Source organism: Lithobates pipiens, unplaced genomic scaffold, assembly GCF_037356315.1.
Source record: "Lithobates pipiens isolate NorthernLeopardFrog02 unplaced genomic scaffold, aLitPip1_a1.2 Scaffold_30, whole genome shotgun sequence".
In the NCBI taxonomy this organism is placed as follows: domain Eukaryota; kingdom Metazoa; phylum Chordata; class Amphibia; order Anura; family Ranidae; genus Lithobates; species Lithobates pipiens.
In genome coordinates, this window is record NW_027507791.1 from 141,527,442 (window position 1) to 141,546,542 (window position 19,101).

General features: G+C 41.1%; 1 protein-coding gene across 2 annotated transcripts in view; it reads left to right on the forward strand.

Annotated features, from left to right (window-relative positions):
* Positions 1–19,101, forward strand: part of INO80 (INO80 complex ATPase subunit) — a 392,097-nt gene that overhangs the window by 357,325 nt on the left and 15,671 nt on the right. For both annotated transcript variants that reach the window (XM_077464921.1, XM_077464922.1), the window contains exons 30-34: positions 12,939–13,097; positions 14,523–14,625; positions 16,782–16,870; positions 17,026–17,181; positions 17,651–17,810. In XM_077464921.1, the coding sequence (XP_077321047.1) occupies positions 12,939–13,097; positions 14,523–14,625; positions 16,782–16,870; positions 17,026–17,181; positions 17,651–17,810 (667 nt within the window). The remainder of the gene's footprint in view (positions 1–12,938; positions 13,098–14,522; positions 14,626–16,781; positions 16,871–17,025; positions 17,182–17,650; positions 17,811–19,101) is intronic.

Sequence of the window (19,101 nt, forward strand, 5' to 3'; positions counted from 1 at the left end):
TGACGTTTCTTTTATCTATCTTGGATGATGACAGCCCAGATCTGGATTCATTACTTTTGATATATAGCCAAATTTCTTATTCTGTGGCTACCTCTGACTGTAGGATTCCTATATTTTCTGATATGAACAATCTATGGATATTTACGGTCTTCTATGACTATTCACTTTGATACGGCATCCCCTTTTTGAAAGTATCAGACCTAGACACTCGTGATAATTGATTCACAGGTGGTTCCTGGGTGTTTGCCTGCTGATTCGCTCTGACCTCATTGCACCACCTTGCTTTTTCCCTTTGTTGGAAATTACTTTTTCAATCACTGATTGGTTAATATGTGATTCCTTTTGCAAGATAGTGAGACCCCTTTCTCTTCTTTGCAACTAATGAACCACAAATGTGTCCTAAAGAAGTGTACAATGAAACGCGTAGACGCATTAGGGCTCATATCCTATATAGATTGTTTTTGTGTATATGATTTTTATCGATGTTTTTTTTTATGTCTCTGTTGTTTGTGTGTGTGTGTGTGTGTGTGTGTGTGTGTATATATATATATATATATATTTCAATAAATGCTAATATTTTTGTATATTTCTACTGTTTGTTGTGCCTTTAAAGTCCGACCACGGGTTTTACTGTTTTGAAATTATTTTTCTTTATTTCTTCACAAATTTACAGATGAGGCATTTTGAATGCTGTTTCTTCTTTGAAAGGCAAATGGGGTTTTCTAAGAAATTTTTTAACATTTTCTTATGAATGTCTCCTTTAAATCAGTAAATGTTGTCATCCCTATCTATGTGTCACCACTGGGGGCTGTATTGAGTACTTACGTCTCATGTTTCTCAGAGAGCTCACGTTTGTCCAGGAAACGGAAAGTTTCTATCCCTCCAGTGCAGCAAGACCTCCGGTAAGTCTGGGGGGGTTCCCTCTCCCCACCGGACACCCCCCTGTGCTGTTTTTTCATCCCCTCTTCTAGGGGAAAGGGGGCCAAAGGTATTTTTTTTAACCACTTAACAACCGTCCCATAGCCGAATGACGGCTACAGGGCGGTTTCTTAACTTTGGGAGTCCGTCATATGACGTCCTCCCAGAATTCCGCTCCCGCGCGCCCCCTGGGGCACGCACTCGAGAGCATCCATGACTGCCGGGTCCACAGGACCCGACGCATGACTAATCATGGCAAACGGCCGCTCATCGCGGCCGTTTACCACGTGATCGCTCCGTCAAATGACGGAGCGATCACGTGTAAACTAACCGGCGTCATGTTATGATGCCGGTTCCTCCCTCCCCTCTCTGTACTGATTGGTACAGCGGAGGGGGAAGATATCGGTGTCAACAGCGCTGTGGGCTGCATCTGCAGTGCCCACATCGCTGCTCACCGAATTTAACCCCTCAATTCCCTGCCAATACTCTGCAATACCCTGCCAATACTCTGCAATACCCAATACCCTGCCAATACTCTGAAATACCCTGCCAATACTCTGGAATACTCTGCAATACCCTGCCAATACTCTGCAATACCCTGCCAATATTCTGCAATGCCCAGCCAATACTCTGCAATGCCCAGCCAATACTCTGCAATGCCCAGCCAATACTCTGCAATGCCCAGCCAATACTCTGCAATGCCCAGCCAATACTCTGCAGTACCAGCCAATACTCTGCAATACCCTGCCAATACTCTGCAATACCCTGCCAATACTCTGCAATACCCTGCCAATACTCTGCAATACCCGCCAATACTCTGCAATACCCTGCCAATACTCTGCAATACCCTGCCAATACTCTGCAATACCCTGCCAATACTCTGCAATATCCGCCAATACTCTGCAATATCCGCCAATACTCTGCAATACCAACCAATACTCTGCAATACCAGCCAATACTCTGCAATATCCTGCCAATACTCTGCAATATCCTGCCAATACTCTGCAATATCCTGCCAATACTCTGCAATACCCTGCCAATACTTTGCCATAAATTGGCATACCCAGCCATACTCGGTGATACCCTGCAATACCCAGCCATATTCGTCCCGCCGCCCTCCGGTGCTTCTACCGACTTGCCAATACGATCAAAGCGAGAATCTTTTTTTTATTTCAGGCTTCCCAGCCTAGAGGTGAGATGCGGGGTCTTATTGACCCCATATCTCACTGTAAAGAGGACCTGTCATGCCATATTCCTATTACAAGGGATGTTTACATTCCTTGTAATAGGAATAAAAGTGATCAAAAAATTTATTTTTGGGGAAAAAAATGTCAAACCAAAATAAAGTAAAATGAACAATAAAAAAAAATAAAAAGTTTAAAGCGCCCCTGTCTCCATGTGCTCGCATGCAGAAGTGAATGCATATGTAAGTCCCGCCCACATATGAAAACGATGTTCAAACCACACATGTGAGATATCGCTGCAAACGTTAGAGCAAGAGCAATAATTCTAGCCCTAGACCTCCTCTGTAACTCAAGAGATGTAACCAGTAAAAAAATTTAAAGCGTCGCCAATGGGGATTTTTAAGTAGCGACGTTTGGCGCCATTCCACGAGCGTGTGCAATTTTGAATAGTGACATGTTAGGTATCTATTTACTCTGCATAACTTCATCTTTCACATTATGCAAAAATTGGGCTAACTTTACTGTGTTTTTTTTTAAGCACAAAACATTAAAAAAAAAAAAAAAGCGTTCAAAAAATTGCTGCGCAAATACCGTGTGAGATAAAAAGTTGCAATGACCACCATTGTATTCTCTAGGGTCTTTGCTAAAAAAACATATATAATGTTTTGGGGTTCTATATCATTTTCTAGCAAATAAAAACATGATTTTTACATGTAGGAGAGAAATGTCAGAATTGGCCTGGGTGCTCCAGAAAGCCTGATGGTGCTCCCTGCATGTTGGGCCTCTGTATGTGGTCACACTGTGTAAAAGTCTCACATATGTGGTATCGCCATACTCGGGAGTAATAGCAGAATGTGTTTTGGGTTGTAATTTGTGGTATGCATATGCTGTGTGTGAGAAATAAACTGATAATATGACAATTTTGTGAAAAGAAAAAAAAGTGAAAAAAATCTTGATTTTGCAAAGAATTGTGGGAAAAAATGACAACTTCAAAAAACTCATCATGCCTCTTACTAAATACCTTGGAATGTCTTCTTTCCAAAAAGGGGTCATTTGGGGGTTATTTGTACTTTTATGGCATGTTAGGGTCTCAAGAATTGAAATAGGCCGTCAGTACTTCAGGTGTGATCAATTTTCAGATACTGGCACCATAGCTTGTGGACGCTATAACTTTTACACAGACCAAATAATATCCACCAATTTGTACTTATTTTTACCAAAGATATGTAGTAGTATAAATTTTGGCCAAAATTTATGAAGAAAAATTACTAATCTGCTAACAGAAACAAAGAAAAATTCATTTTTTTACAGAATTTTCGGTATTTTTTCTTTTATAGCACAAAAAATAAAAAACCCAGTGGTGATTAAATACCACCAAAAGAAAGCTCTATTTGTGTGAAAAAAGGACAAAAATTTCATATGGGTACAGTGTTACATGACTGAGTAATTGTCATTCAAAATGTGAGAGCACCGAAAGCTGAAAATTGGTCTAAAGGGTGTTTAAGTGCCCAGTGGTCAAGTGGTTAAACGGCACGCCGATCGGCGGCTTTCAGGCCCCCCCCTCAGCTATTCCTCAATCCTCCTGGTGGATCCTATAGGATCTGGGGCCCGTGCTCATGCGGGAAAGCCCTTAGATGGTGGGGGGGCAGGTTAGCACGGCGTTTGCATCCTCCAACGTCCAGCATGGGAAGCTCAGGTTTTTAAAGCACCAATGATATTTATGCTGCAGGAGGGACATGAGCAATGAGGTTGGTGACACAGACATTCCTTTGACACATTTTACTACTGCATCAAGCTGAGCATTAATAACAGTGACAGAGCTGAACTATTTCTCAAGCAGTGGATGCATTCCTTCTGGTAGTATCTCTGCTTTGTGCATTGGGCTATGGCAGAAGGGGGGTAAAAACACCTCAATAAAGGGCTCTAGAAATACTTTTTTAGTCACACGGAAGCCTAGATCCATCCCAGTAAGATGGCATCCTCCCCTGAGAGTAATGTGGCTGGTCACGGTGAGCCGTCAGGAGGGGCAACTGTTGCAGCTGCTCTTAAACTCTGCAGGCCCTGTATATATTACTAGGAGGTTTTTTCTTCAACCATTTTAAGCTTCAAGTAAAAGTTTCATGCTTTTATCACATCCCAGAGTGGGACTAAGCGTAACAGGTCCCCGTCCATTGCTCAGGACCCTTATATTGGGGAACAAGGATCGAGGGATGGCATATTTCTTTCTAGGATGAGGAAAAGGCTGATGTCTCCTCTTCCGAAGAACTTGATGCAAAGTATCAAGCTCGCTGGTAAGGTTCTTTACAGTCGCTCACTGAATTGGTCGCTCCACATTTTTACTGCCAGTAATGCAGTCAGTCGATGAGCCCATTTCCGGTTTGGGTTCACTAAATGCTCCCCCAATCTGTTCATGCTTTTTCTATCCATTCATGGCAAGAAAGCTTATCTATTCTAGGTGAGAGCACCCAGATAAACAGTTCTGTTCCTCTGAAAAAGTTCACAATACTTTATTCTATGGAGGAAGGGTGCAGTAGGCAATGCTCATATGCTAAAGGGTCCGACAGATAAGAGGTTGTAGTTCCTTTTTAAAAAGGAAAAAAACAAACGATATTTCACTCGTAGGTTCAGTTATTCAAACCTGCACTGACGTTCAGAGTATCTCAGTCCTTAAAAGGCCAGTTTATAGAGGTACTCAAAGTTTTCCTGATCAGCAGGCCCAGGGTTTGGCCGGCATATCAGAATCATTCTGTTTTACAGTTGACGCTATGAAAGATTCTATTCTCCAGGCCTCACGGCTCATGCTACATGAGCATAGAATCCTATGGTTGAAAGATGGTCAACCGAAGCTCATACAAAAACGCTCTTGGCCAGTTTCCCTTTTTATGGTGAACGGTTATTTGGAAATAATCTGGATGAGTATATCCAAAGAATTTCTAATGGGAAAAGTTCCCTTTTTTCCGGTTAAGAAGTATTTTTCTTTTAAATGTGCTTCTTCTCCCGTGCCAGGGGCATCTGCCTCCAGGCAGTCACAACGGCCTCCACCATCAGGATTCTAGAAGTAAACCTCAGGGTCAATCCCAGGGTCAAAAGAGGACCTGGGGTTCCCAGAGATCCAGCGAAAAGAAGTCTCTCTTTCTAGCTTTGGATCATCTCTTGTCTCAAAGAGTGATATCGGTGGTCCCCTTAAAAAAGCAAGGATTAGGGTTTTATTCAAACCTTTTTTACGGTTCCAAAACCGTACGGGGATGTCAGACCCATTTTAGATCTCAAAAATCTAAACCATTTTTTGAATAGCCGTTTTTTTCGCATGGAGTCAATCCGATCAGTAGTCTCTGTTCTACAAGGGGGAGATCGACATCAAGGATACTTTTTTCCATGTGCCATTTTTTTCCCCACTCACCAGAAATGTATGCTTCAAGGTAGAAAATCTTCATTTTCAGTTTGTAGCTCTGCCTTTCGGTCTAGCTACTCCACCTCAAGTGTTTACCTCCTTTAGCCAGGCTAAGGGCTCAAGGTATAACAATACTAGCCTACTTCGATCTTCTCTTCATAGATCAATTTGGTACACACTTAGTCCAAACTTTGGTCACTGCAGTTAGCTACCTGGAATACCTAGGTTGGATTATCAACCTAGAGAAATCCTCCTTAAATCCATCAAGGAGATTGCAGTACTTGGGGCTGATCATTGATACAGCTCAGAAGAGGATTTTTTTTCCTCAGGAAAGGATCCGAAAGGGAACTGATTAAGTTACTCAAGTCAAAGAAGAATCCTATTCGGCTTTGCATGAATTTGTTGGGAAAGATGGTGGCTTCTTTTGAGGCCGTAACTTATGCGCAGTTTCATTTAAGACTGCTGCAAAACAGTATTCTGTCAACTGGGAACAAGAAGGACCAAGCTCTGGGCTTCCCAATGCGCTTATCCCCCAATGTGTGTCAGAGCACCAATTGATATCCAAGAATCTTCAAAAAGAAAAATCCTTTCTACCAGTTACCTGGAAGGTGGTAATAACAGACGCCAGCCTTCTGGGCTGAGGAGCAGTCCTGGAAGAAGCATCTGTCCTAAGGAATGGTCCAAATCAGTGATGACCTTGTCCATCAATATTCTAGAGGTTTCGGGCAGTACGCTTGGTCCTTGAGGCCTGGACGCCCAAACTACGGAATTGTCCTATCAGCATCCAATCCGACAGTGCCACAGCTGTGGCTTTTATCATTCACCAAAGGGGCACGAGAAGTCGTGCAGCCCAGAAAGAGGGGAATCATATTCTATCTTTGCAGAAAACCACATTCTTTGCCTATTAGCAATTTTCATTCCAGGAAGAGTGAATTGGAAGGCGGACTACTTGAGTCACCAACAATTGTTTCTAGGAGAATGGTCCCTTCACCCCGACATGTTTCTGTTGATATATCAGAAGATGGGGAGTTCTGGATGTGGAACTTTGTGTCAAGGACAAGGGATCCGATGGCATACAAAACAGATGCCTTGATTTTTTTCCATGGGATCAGTTTTTCACTGATCTATGTGTTCCCTCCTGCGATTCTTGTGGCCCAGGAGATCTTGGTTTGTTGAGATATTAAAGATGGCGGTGGGGGGCCCTTGGACCCTACCACTAGGGTCAGATCTTCTCTTGCGAGGTCCGGTGTTCTATCCTACCTTACAAATGCTAAATTTAGCGGTTTGGCTGTTGAGACCCACATTCTGAAAGATCGTGGGCGGTTAGCCTCAGTAGTTCTACTTTGATTAAATGCTAGGAAGCCGTCCTCCAGAGTCAAGAATCTGGAAGGCATACGTCTCCTGGTGGAAATCCAGGGGTTGGCACCCCAGGAAATATGTCATAGGTAGGATCCTTCAATTCCTACAGATAGTTCTCAAGGCCAGCTTCATTTCTAATCCTATCAATGGCCAGATGTTGGCCTTATCGGTCTTTCTTTTCATCAACCACTTGCTTCCCTCTCTCTGGTTCTTAACTTTATTCAGGGGGTAACGTGGATTAATCCTCCAGTTTGGTCACCCCTGAACCCTTGGAACTTAATTTTAGTCATATCGGCTTATAGAAGCAGCCTTTTTTTGGAGCTAGTACAAGATATTCCCTTGGTCCTCTTGACGGGGGCAAAAAAAAATTCTTGGTTACAATATCTTCTGCAAGAAGAATATTGGTGTTGGCTGCTCTTTCTTGTAAGGAGCCGTATTGGTTGTTCATAAGGATGGGGCTGTATTGCGGCCTCATCCCGCATTCTTACTGAAGGTAGTATTGGGTTTTCATTTAAACCAGGATATTGTTCTGCCTTCATTTTTTTTTTTTCACAGAACTTGGTTTCTGGGGAAGAAAGGTCACTACATTTTATTGATGTGGTGTGAGCGGTCAAGGTCTATTGAAAGTGACTGCTCAGATTCGTAAACAAATGTTTTCGTTTGTGTTGCCAGATGGTCCTAAAAGAGGGCAGGCAGCATCAAAATCTACTATTTCTAAATGGATTTGTCAAGTGATTGTTCAAACTTATGGTTTAAAGAGGAAAATTCCTCCTCCTCATGTTAAAGCGCACTCCACCAGGGCTGTTAGTGCTTCCTGGGCAGTGCATCACCAAGCCTCCATGGTTTAAATCTGCAAGGCCGCAACTTGGTCTTCAGTCCATACATTTACCAGATTCTATCAGGTGGATGTAAGATGGCATGAAGATATTGCCTTTGGGTGCAGTGTACAGCAAGCAGCAGTATAGGTCCTCAGGTCTGATTGCACCCTACTTTTGTTTGTGTCCCCTCCCCTCAGGTCGCATTGCTCTGGGACATCCCATACAGTAATTACTGTGGCTCTGTGTCCCGTGATGTACGATAAAGAAAATAGGATTTTTATCCTAACAGCTTACCTGTAAAATCCTTTTCTTGGAATATATCACGGGACACAGAGGTCCCTCCCCTCTTTCTGGTTACACATGTATTGCTTTGCTACAAAACTGAAGTACTCTTGGTAAGGGGAGGGGTTATATGGGGAATTGAACTTCTGGTCTAGGTTGTACCAATGTCCATCATCTGAAGGTGCCATATAACCCATACAGTAATTACTGTGGCTCTGTGTCCCGTGATGTACTCCAAGAAATTGATTTTACAGGTAAGCTGTTATAAAAATCCTATTTTTTCCTTACTATTACGTAAGGTAGTTGCCACACTTTAAAACTGTATTGTGGAAATGTACGACTTCTAACGATTTTTTGTGATGGCCATTGTTTTTTTTTTAGTTGTTCTTTTTCTTTTTTGTATTATTGAAAAAAGCTTAATAAAAAGCAATTTATAAAATAAATCTGTTAAGGGATGCCTTGGAGGGAGACAGAGGAACTTGACTAGACTCCATTCATCTGTTACTAGGCCTAGGTTGGGCTAATCTCGGAACATGCCATGCCAGAATGTCTGGGAAATGTCCTAATTATTCTCACTAACAGATGAAGGAAACCGACTGATGATATTTAGCAATAAGGCCGACATTCCTGCTTGCCCGTGCATGTTTTGGGTACCGTTTGGGACTTTATCAGGATACTCTCTGCCTAAGCTATTGTGACCTATCTGATGCCATTTGTGCCCTGAACTGCACCTAGAGAGAATATCATTGTCTCATCCATTCTTCTTGTGATTGAGTATTGTTTAATATTGTTCAGTGCTGATCTGCATTGTGGAGCAATTTATCCTGTGAAGCACTGAAGTAAGGGGTGGCGGTGGACGTGATATATTTGGATTTTGCAAAAGCATTCGATACTGTTCCGCACACACGGCTCATGTGTAAGGTAAAGTCTACAGGTTTGGAAACATCAGTTTGTAGATGGATAGAAAACTGGCTAAAAGACAGAATCCAGAGAGTAGTGGTTAATGATTCTTACTCTGAATGGTCTAAGGTTATGAGTGGTGTACCCCAAGGTTCAGTGCTGGGACCCTTACTTTTTAATATCTTTATAAATGATATTGGGTCTGGGATCAAGAGTAACATTTCCGTCTTTGCAGATAACACCAAGCTATGTGGTGCAATAACGTCCTTGCAGGATGTCACCAATTTACAAGCAGACCTCAATGCTCTGTCTAATTGGGCGACTATGTGGCAGATGAGGTTTAATGTTGAGAAATGTAAGGTTATGCACTTGGGGGCTAAGAATATGCATGCATCATACACGCTAGGGGGAGTACAACTGGGGGAATCCATAGTGGAGAAGGATCTGGGGGTTTTGGTAGATCATAAGCTCAATAATAGCATGCAATGCCAAGCTGCGGTTTCCAAAGCGAGCAAAGTCCTTTCCTGTATTAAGAGAGGTATGTACTCCAGAGAGAGAGATATCATTTTTCCCCTGTTCAAATCATTAGTAAGACCTCATCTGGAATATGCCGTTCAGATTTGGGCACCAGTTCTCAAAAAGGATATCGGGGAACTGGAGAAAGTGCAGAGAAGGGCAACCAAACTGATAAGAGGCATGGAGCAACTCAGCTATGAGGAAAGATTAGAGGAACTGAATTTATTCACTCTTGATAAGAGGAGATTAAGGGGGGGATTTGATCAACATGTACAAATATATAAGGGGTCCATATAGGGAACTTGGTGTCGAGTTATTCACTTTAAAGTCAACAAAGAGGACAAGGGGGCACTCTTTACGTCTAGAGGAGAAGAGATTTCATCTCCAAATACGGAAAGGTTTCTTCACAGTAAGAGCTGTGAAAATGTGGAATAGACTCCCTGCAGAGGTGGTTATGGCCAGCTCAGTGGATTGCTTTAAGAAAGGCCTGGATTATTTCCTAAGTGTACGTAATATAACTGGGTACTAAAATTTATAGGTAAAGTTGATCCGGGGAAAATCCGATTGCCTCTCGGGGGATCAGGAAGGAATTTTTTCCCCTGCTTTAGCAAATTGGATCATGCTCTGCTGGTTTTTTTTGCCTTCCTCTGGATCAACTGTGGGTATAGAAGTGTGTGTGTGTGTGTGTGTGTGTGTGTGTGTGTAGTATATTTTATTTTATTTTATTTTGGTTGAACTGGATGGACTTGTGTCTTTTTTCAACCTGACTAACTATGTAACTATGTAATTTAAGTCTTTCACTCGGAAGCTCAGTTCACCCTGTATCCACCTCCCAGAGCTCCTGCTTTGTGTTTAGATTGGATATTGGCATGCTGCCATATCACTGTTTGAGAGGGGCTACCAGGGGGAGATGAGCTATCTAATGAAACAACTTGAAGCAAGTGTTTTACAATGAAGTACTCCACAATGCTTGCAGCTAAAGAAGTCAGCAAGGACTTGTTTTAAAGCCTGTTAAGAATATATTAATATTGAATACTTATAGCCTGGCCACAGTTTCACCTTAAGTCGGGAAAATATGAAAAGCTTTATGCAGATGTTGACTAGGGGTGAGCTTCAGGTTTGGGTTGAAATTGGGTTTGCAGTGAACCCAACCCATTTACAGTTTACAGACATGGCAAACTAATGCTGTTGTTGTTTTGCATCATAACAATCGACAACCAGTAATGCACTTTCTGGCCATTGAACTGAGGTAAGGTAGCATAGAATGGCCAGTAATGAGGACTTTATGTGACAACCCCCTAACTTTAAAAGTTTGTGTTCTCAGCAGACATTTGTCATAGTATGTTTAAGTAGATAGAGACAGTGTGTGATTGGGTAGAGATAGTTGTGCTATACAGTGCTTGCACAGTGCTGTATTGTTCTGCAGTACTGTTGATTGCGGTGTTCTAGGCAATTGTGTTTACAGCCATATTGTGCTAATTTACTGTGAATTTCAGTGTGTTATGCTACATATTGTTGTGTACCCCTCTGTGTTCACAGTGCATAGACCCAACGGATGAATATTTAAGTTTTTCTAGGGCCTTTTTCTAAATTTTTAATTTCACGGTCAGCAGCATAAACTTGCAACTGACACACTACACAAAGTAGAGCCAAGCGCAGGCATGAATCTCACCATAAGCCTCCTAACCCAACTCCGCCATCTCCAGTAGTATATTTGACTAAGCAGGTGTCTCTTCCACAGCTGCAGGAGAAGAAGAAAAATGTTTCCTCTATTTACCCCCATGCCCAGTGTCTCAATACTAGCTTGGCACAATTGCTGGAGTTTCATCTGCTCCCGTTCTAGCTCATGGAGTTGGCCCCCTTCTGAAAGTTTATGTCCTGTGCTGCACCACAGTGGCAGGTACCTGGCTGCTTGTTTTTTCACCAAGATGGTCATCCCTGCCCTCCACCAGCATGTAAAAGGTAATGTGTTAATGTTGCTGGACCATCATGCTGGCAGTGGCAGGGGCTCACTGGAGCTGGGGTGCCACTCTGTGTCTTACACATTGGTGTAGGTTACAACGCAGCAACCTCTACTCCTCCTTCCCTACCCTCCATCTCTGACTTTTTAGAATAACCAGTATTCCAAAGTGGCCCAGAGCCTAGTCAATGGCCCAGAACACTGGGCTTTAGATTCTGGCAGCTCTTCAGGGGCAGGCTGGGAGGCTGCTTACTACTCAACATCTTGTGCCAGACAAGGTCTTGTATGACAACAGCACCACCCTGGTGTCCATCCTTTGGCAGGTTGCCCAGCCTGGCACATGTACAGAACCTGATAGTCCAGCAGTTCTTGTTTAGGTATCTTGAAATGTCCTGTACTATGCCAGAAGAGTGTACAGCACTTTGGGTGATTATACCCTGCGATCACCTGGCCAAAAGGTAGCAGTAACATAAGATGCCTGCCGAACATCGATATGTGATACACCCACACGCTAGAATGTGACACTGGCCAGGCTGCACTAGAACCATCAAGCTATCACAAGTACCCAGGTAATAATGGGATGAGGACAGACTATGTAGGGCTTCCTTTCGCCACATCCATGGCTTCTGAATCTGGGACCCATTAAGCATTTTGTCACAGTTCAGAAAGAGGCACTAGAGGCAAAGCAGCAGGAAAATGAGAAGGACTTCCTCCTGTAGGCCAGTAGGTTCTCTGTAATGTAGAGGCAGCAAGAGACTGAGAAGAAGTAGAAGAACAGGGGTGCTGGCTGTGAGGAGGAAATTGGGCAGGCTTCCAGGGGACTTTCCACCCCTCCTGAATGCCTAGAGTTGTGTGTGAGCACGTTGAGATTGTTGAGGTCAACAGTGCACTCTGTACACTCTCCAGGCAATTTGTAGGAAATAGGCTCATCCATGCCGAAATGCCTATGCAAAGGACCCCAGAATTCAGACAAAGGAGAGGGACTGTTACTGGGTAGCAAGCGGAAAATGGCAGCTCTCGTGCTACTTTCCAGGGGGAGCAAGAAATACACTGCTTAGAAAAGGTGCTGCGGAAGAACCTTTTGGCTGCGTTTCGAGATAATGGCAGGATCCTTTCTCATGCCTGACGTGCCTCTGATCCTCGGGTGACCTGACATGAAAGGGGAGCGGTCATGGCTGTCTCAGAAATTATTTTTGGTAATTTTTCCAACCACAAGCGACAGGCCTGGTTACAGGAAACAGTTACAGGCAGTGCCTCAATCAAAGGATTGCAGACTACTTGGGCTCTAGGACGCATGTGGATATTTTTTTAAGCGAGGCATAGACTATGGGTTGCCCAGAATGGACCATACCCCATAGACTATGGGTTGCCCAGAGTGGACCATAGTAAATTTTAATAATTTAACAAAATTGTTACATTAAGTGAATAAAATAGTTATTAAACTATATATATATATATATATATATATATATATATATATATGTTACTAATAATATTTGTTATTAAACAATTATATAAAAGATACAGTATTTTTTACCCTTCAATGTGAAAAAATTACCAAAAAAATCCTAGTTACCTTTAATTTATTTGTCTTTCTTACCATCCTTTAGGTAATCTTCTATGATAGCGACTGGAACCCAACTGTAGATCAGCAGGCTATGGATCGAGCTCACCGTCTGGGTCAGACCAAGCAAGTCACTGTTTACAGGCTGATATGTAAGGGCACTATAGAGGAACGTATCCTGCAAAGAGCAAAAGAGAAGAGTGAGGTGAGAACTAGAGTTTGGCTTTAATTATGTTCATTAAATAGTTGTATTCCCTTTATCAATTGGCTTTATAAATCACATTTAATTCATAGCCTTACAGAAGCAAGTTTTTTTTTCAGTAAAAGGAGTTAAACACACAAGCTATGGCAATATCCCCTTGAACACAAAGGTAGAAGTCGGATCCATAATCAATTTTTGTTGCGTTATGTAGGGTTTTATATGAGGGGTCTTCTAGAGTACCAGAGGCCCTGCAGAATGATTGGCAAGCTAAAATAGGTAGATTAACCACACAAAAAAAATACAAAACAAAATAACAGATTTCTTTTAAAATGCCCACACTCATTACAATGCAATTGTATTATCTCCTTTAGATTTACCAACCACTATGTTGCATGAGGGAATATCTACCTGCATATACATTAACCAGACACTTTAGGTAGGCTATTGCACTTATAATATTTTGTAAATGTAAAAGAGATTGTACAATTGGATTGCAATGGTTGGGGACACCTTCAAAGTTGAAACTTGTTGTAGTACTGTGTTCATCAAGGGAAGGCTGGGGATGATAAATCACTTGGCCCATCTGGGACACATGGACCATAGCTTTTAAAGTGAACACAGATATCTCTTTGCTTAAAGGGGTTGTAAAGTCAGAAGGGCTTTATATTAATGCAACATATACATTAAGATAAAAAGACTTATGTGTGCAGCAGCCCCCCTCTGCCCCCCTAATACTTACCTGAGCCCCATCTCTGTCCAGCGATGTTCACGAGTGTCTCAGCAGTCCGAGACTCTCCCTCCTGAGACACAGCAGTGGCGTTATTAGCTCCTGCTGCTGTCAATCAAAGTCAGTAAGCCAATCAGAAGAGAAAGGGGCAGGGCTGAACCACAGCTTTGTGCCTGAATGGACACAGGGAGCTGTGACTCAGCTCGGGTGCCCCCACAGCAAGCAAGCACTTGACAGGAGGGAGGGACCAGGAGCACTGAAGAGGGACCCGAGAAGAGGAGGATCTTGGCTGCTCTGTGCAAATCCACTGCAACAGGGTGGCAGGTAGGTATAACCTGTTTGTTATTTTTATTGAAAAAAGACAAGACTTTACAATCGCTTTAAGGAACACTCATTTTCAACCAGCACTGGTGAGCCATTGTCACATTTCAGGAACACATGGTAAATGCTAAGCCTATGTGGACTTAGGATGGAATATTCTGTGTTAGCATGTGACCAACCACAAATTGGTGAGTATTTTTTGGTTATGTAGTCAATTCCAATCTGCATCTTAGCAGCATTGTTCAACATTAATTTTGTTTTTTTATGGGAAAACATCTTTCTTTTATTTCCTGAAAATGCGTACCTTATTCTCAAAGCTGCAACATCTTTTTTGCGTCGCAATTATTAAAAGGCTTTTTTTTTTTTTTTTTTTTATGCAGATTCAACGAGTTGTCATTTCTGGAGGAAACTTTAAACCAGACACTCTTAAACCAAAAGAGGTCGTTAGCCTCCTTCTGGACGATGAAGTGTTAGAGAAGAAATGTATGTAATTTAAGGGTTTCTGCTTGAGCCTCACAGCCTTTCTCCTTCTTTCAAACTTAAAGTGATACTAAATACACACTATTTCATTTACAGTAACCCTTCTCTTTCTGTATGTGGTTGATGGCACTGTAATTATTTTATTTAAAAAAATGTAAGTACCTTCTTTCGTAAGAGATTATGCAGCTGTCGCATAACCCAGCTCTTTCCCAGCCTGCCTATCTGGCAAGAGGAGCTTCTAGTCCTCTGCTGCTGGTCACATGTTAAAAAAAAAAAAAACGCTTTTGGAATAAAGAGTAAAGATAAATCATTCATATCAATACACGGTTTTAAATTGTCATACAAATATATATTTGGAATTAAATCTTTATTATTTTTTGGCATTAACATGTTGTGGCTGAATTTCTGCGAGTCACACGCTGTGTCACGCTCCTCCAGCCTGTATCCTAGAATAACAAGGAGGTGAAGCCACCATCAATCAAGATGTAATATCCCCTGCCTATTGTGTTTAGCTGGTTAGTGGACATGGAGGAGGGGGGGGGGGAGTGGGCTGTCATTTACCATTGTGTATATGCCCACATGTGTGACTCTATGGTCACATGCACTGTGATATGGTGAAAATGGACAGGGTAGAAAATACACTAAAAACTGAGCATGTGCACTAGCTGCCAAAACTGTTCTGCCAAATGCCCAGCTGCAGTGGTGGTATGGACAGGAGGGGGAGACATGGAAGAGCAGGATCAACCAGTTTTTTTTATACAGAAAACAAATCTTATAGTGAGTATGAAGAGCTGGTAAAACAGCATGTGTTGATATTTTTTAATTATGTGAGTTTATTGACACTTTAAGTTCCTAAGTATTTTTTAGTTTTTTTATTTTGGACAAATCTTTTATTCTTTTCAGGACAGATAGGGCATTATTTTGGCAGCAGCTTTGGATACACCTTTTTATTTCCAAGATTTAATTATGTAAATGTAAGGAACATTTAAAAAAAAAATGTATAATTTTTCTCACCACAGCATTAATGCTTTTTGCATAGCTTAAGATATTGTAAAACAATACAATCAGTGAAGCCTTCTAAGTGAATGTCACGTAAGGATAAAGCTCAGTGTTATATTTAACCTTTTCATTTTTGGAGTTTTTTCCCCCTTTCAACATTATGTTGCAATGTGCACAGGAAAAAAAATCTCTTTGCATAATCTGTTAATATAGTGTAGTATAAAATAAAGATAATATTAAGCCAGGTTTGGCAGACAAATTGGCACGATTGGGACATTTTCACAGGTTGCAACTATTAAAATTCTGAATGAGGTTACGCTTGCTTTAGTTTTTAACTCTAACAAAGTAATTGGAAATGTCATTCAGAACATCTGAAATGTTTTTTTTTTCATCACTGAGGATTATTCAGAGTAGGGGACCTTTTTAATTTATTTATCCTTTTTTAAATCAATTAAATTCCAAAACCTGGACCAGCCACATGCACCTCAGCCAGCAACAGAGCACTTATAATATTATAATTTGTTTTTAACAAACATGCAATAGATCACTATTGTAATGATCTCCAAGCTATAGGGGGAAGCAGGGCAGACACAGACCAGGATGCACATTAATTGTCAGTAACTTTACTAATGATGTCACCACACTTTTCATTCAAACGCATTGCAGAAGTATTTCTTGCACTGTGCTGCATTGGAGCGCTATTTAAAGACGCGAGTCTATCCAGTTCAATCTGTGTGGGTATGTCACTACCATTTTCCATATCCCTGTATATTACGTTTGCTAAGATTCCCATCTAAAAGATTGTTTAAACTATCAACATTCTCCACTAGCAGAATCACAGGTTCAGAACCTTAACAATTCAGAGCCTTGCCTTAGTGCTGAACCATGGCAATCATTAACAGGCTGTGGCTACAGCAAGAACACACTTTGCCTCTAGACTCACCACTGTCACTGAAACCAGGTGCCATTTGAAAACAGTGCTGGGTGGAACGAATAACTGTTAAACCAGTGCTTTGATTGGCACCCCTGATTTAAATGGTTCAAATTTTAAAAGGTCTTTGTTATTGTTGAAAATAAGAGCTGTATGAGAGTTCTAAATTATTAGTTGCGATGCTGATTGATATGTAAGCAGTTACTTATATAGTATGTTCTGTTTTCAGTACGCCAGAGGCAAGAGGAAAAGAGGCAGCAAGAAGAGACCAACAAAGTGAAAGAGCGCAAACGAAAAAGAGAAAAGTATGCAGAAAAGGTAATTTTATTTTTCTCTTCACCTACTGCTGTGAGTTCACATTTTTGTTTTGAACCTTTCCAATGTTTGTTTGTATGATTACTATAGCAGATATATACCAGGTTACATTTTTAATAAAGAGTTGCATTTCAGCTTTCTTATTTATGTGTTTACAGAAGAAGAAAGAAGATGAGATTGATGGGAGAAAAAAGAAAGATGGCGTTAATCTGGTTATTCCTTTCGTTCCCTCAGCTGATAACTCAAACCTATCTGCTGATGGAGAAGATTCCTTCATCAGTGTGGATTCCGCAATGCCAAGTCCCTTCAGTGAGGTCAGTGTAGTTTGGAAAATAGAGGCAAGTTGTATGTGATGACAATCAAAACACAGTTGGATTAATAGCAAAATTTAGGGCTTAGAAAATAGTTATCACCCTAGAGTTCTCATTTGATTGCTATATTAATTAAAAAAATGGATCTGAAAATTGATCTCTCTGGAAAATCTTCTATTTATAGTAGTGCAGATGGATTAGTATTATAATTGTGCATCAGAATATTAATGCTAGTTAATACAATTGATACTAGTTCACACATCATTTTTCCACAGTGCAAATCCCAGATTCCTGCTGCTGGTTTGACAGCTGCAAACAGTTGACTGTCGGAGGCTCTGGGATCTCAACTAGCTGCTGGCAGCTGTCAAATCCAGCAGCAGAAATCAGTAGATTCCTGCCTCTGGAACATGCACCATGGCAAAACACATGTGCGAACGTATCCTTACTAGTTCTGTTCTTTTTTATTGACTAGATATCCATCAGCAGTGAACTTCACACAGGATCGATTGCAATGGATGAGAGCAGTAATGACATGCTGGTGATAGTGGATGACCCTTCTTCTTCGGCTCAGCAATCTAGAGGGACAAACTCCCCAGCATCTGTTACTGGTTCAGTCTCAGACACACTTAATGGTGAGTGGTTATTTAGGTGAATCCTTCAATCGAGATTGTGTACTTTGTCTATTTTATCCCCCCCACCCCACCCAATTTTATTAAACAATCTTTTTATAGTCTGTTGTCATTTCCAGCTTTTCACTTTACTAGGGTATTAACCTTACACCATTCAGGCAATTTTTTTATAACTGAAAACAAGGTGTAGCATTTAATTAGTAATAGAGTTGCCAATTTTTACTTAACAAAAAAAAGGAAATTCTTAGCCACTAGAGGGAGAGGCTTTCTACTAAAGGTTTTCTTTAACCACTTTCAGACCGGACCATTTTGCTGGTAAATAACCAGAGGTCTTTTTACAATTTGGCACTGCGCTGCTTTAACTGGTAATTGCGCGGTCATGCAATGTTGTACCCAAACAAAATTTGCGTCCTTTTCTTCCCACAAATAGAGCTTTCTTTTGATGGTATTTGATTGCCTCTGCGATTTTTATTTTTTGCGATATAAACGTAAAAAGACCGCAAATTTTGAAAAAAAATGATATTTTCTAATTTTTGTTATTAGAAAAATCCAATAAACTCAATTTTAGTCATACATTTAGGCCAAAATGTATTCAGCCACATGTCTTTGGTAAAAAAAAAGTCAATAATTGTATATTTATTGGTTTGCGCAAAAGTTGTCACATCTACAAACTAAGGTACGTTTTCTGGAATTTACGCAGCTTTTAGTTTACGACTGCCTATCTCATTTCTTGAGGTGCTAAAATGGCAGGGCAGTACAAAACCCCCCAAATGACCCCATTTTGGAAAGTAGACCCCCTAAGGAAATTGATAAGTGGCATGTTGAGCCCATTGAATATTTAATTTTTTTGCCTCAAGCGATTGAATAATGACAAAAAAATTTTTTTTTTTTTTTTTTTACACAAAGTTGTCACTAAATGATATATTGCTCACGCATGCTATGGGCATATGTGAAATGACACCCCAAAATAAATTCTGCTGCTTCTCCTGAGTACGGGGATACCACATATGTGGGACTTTTTGGGAGCCTAGCCGCGTACGGGGCCCCGAAAACCAAGCACCGCCTTCAGGCTTTCTAAGGGCGTAAATTTTTGATTTCACTTCTCACTACCTATTACAGTTTTGAAGGCCATAAAATGCCAAGATGGCACAAAACCCCCACAAATGACCCCATTTTAGAAAGTAGACACCCCAAGCTATTTGCTGAGAGGCATGTTGAGTCCATGGAATATTTTATATTTTGCCACAAGTTGCGGAAAAATTACAAACTTTAATTTTTTTTTATTTTTTTTTCA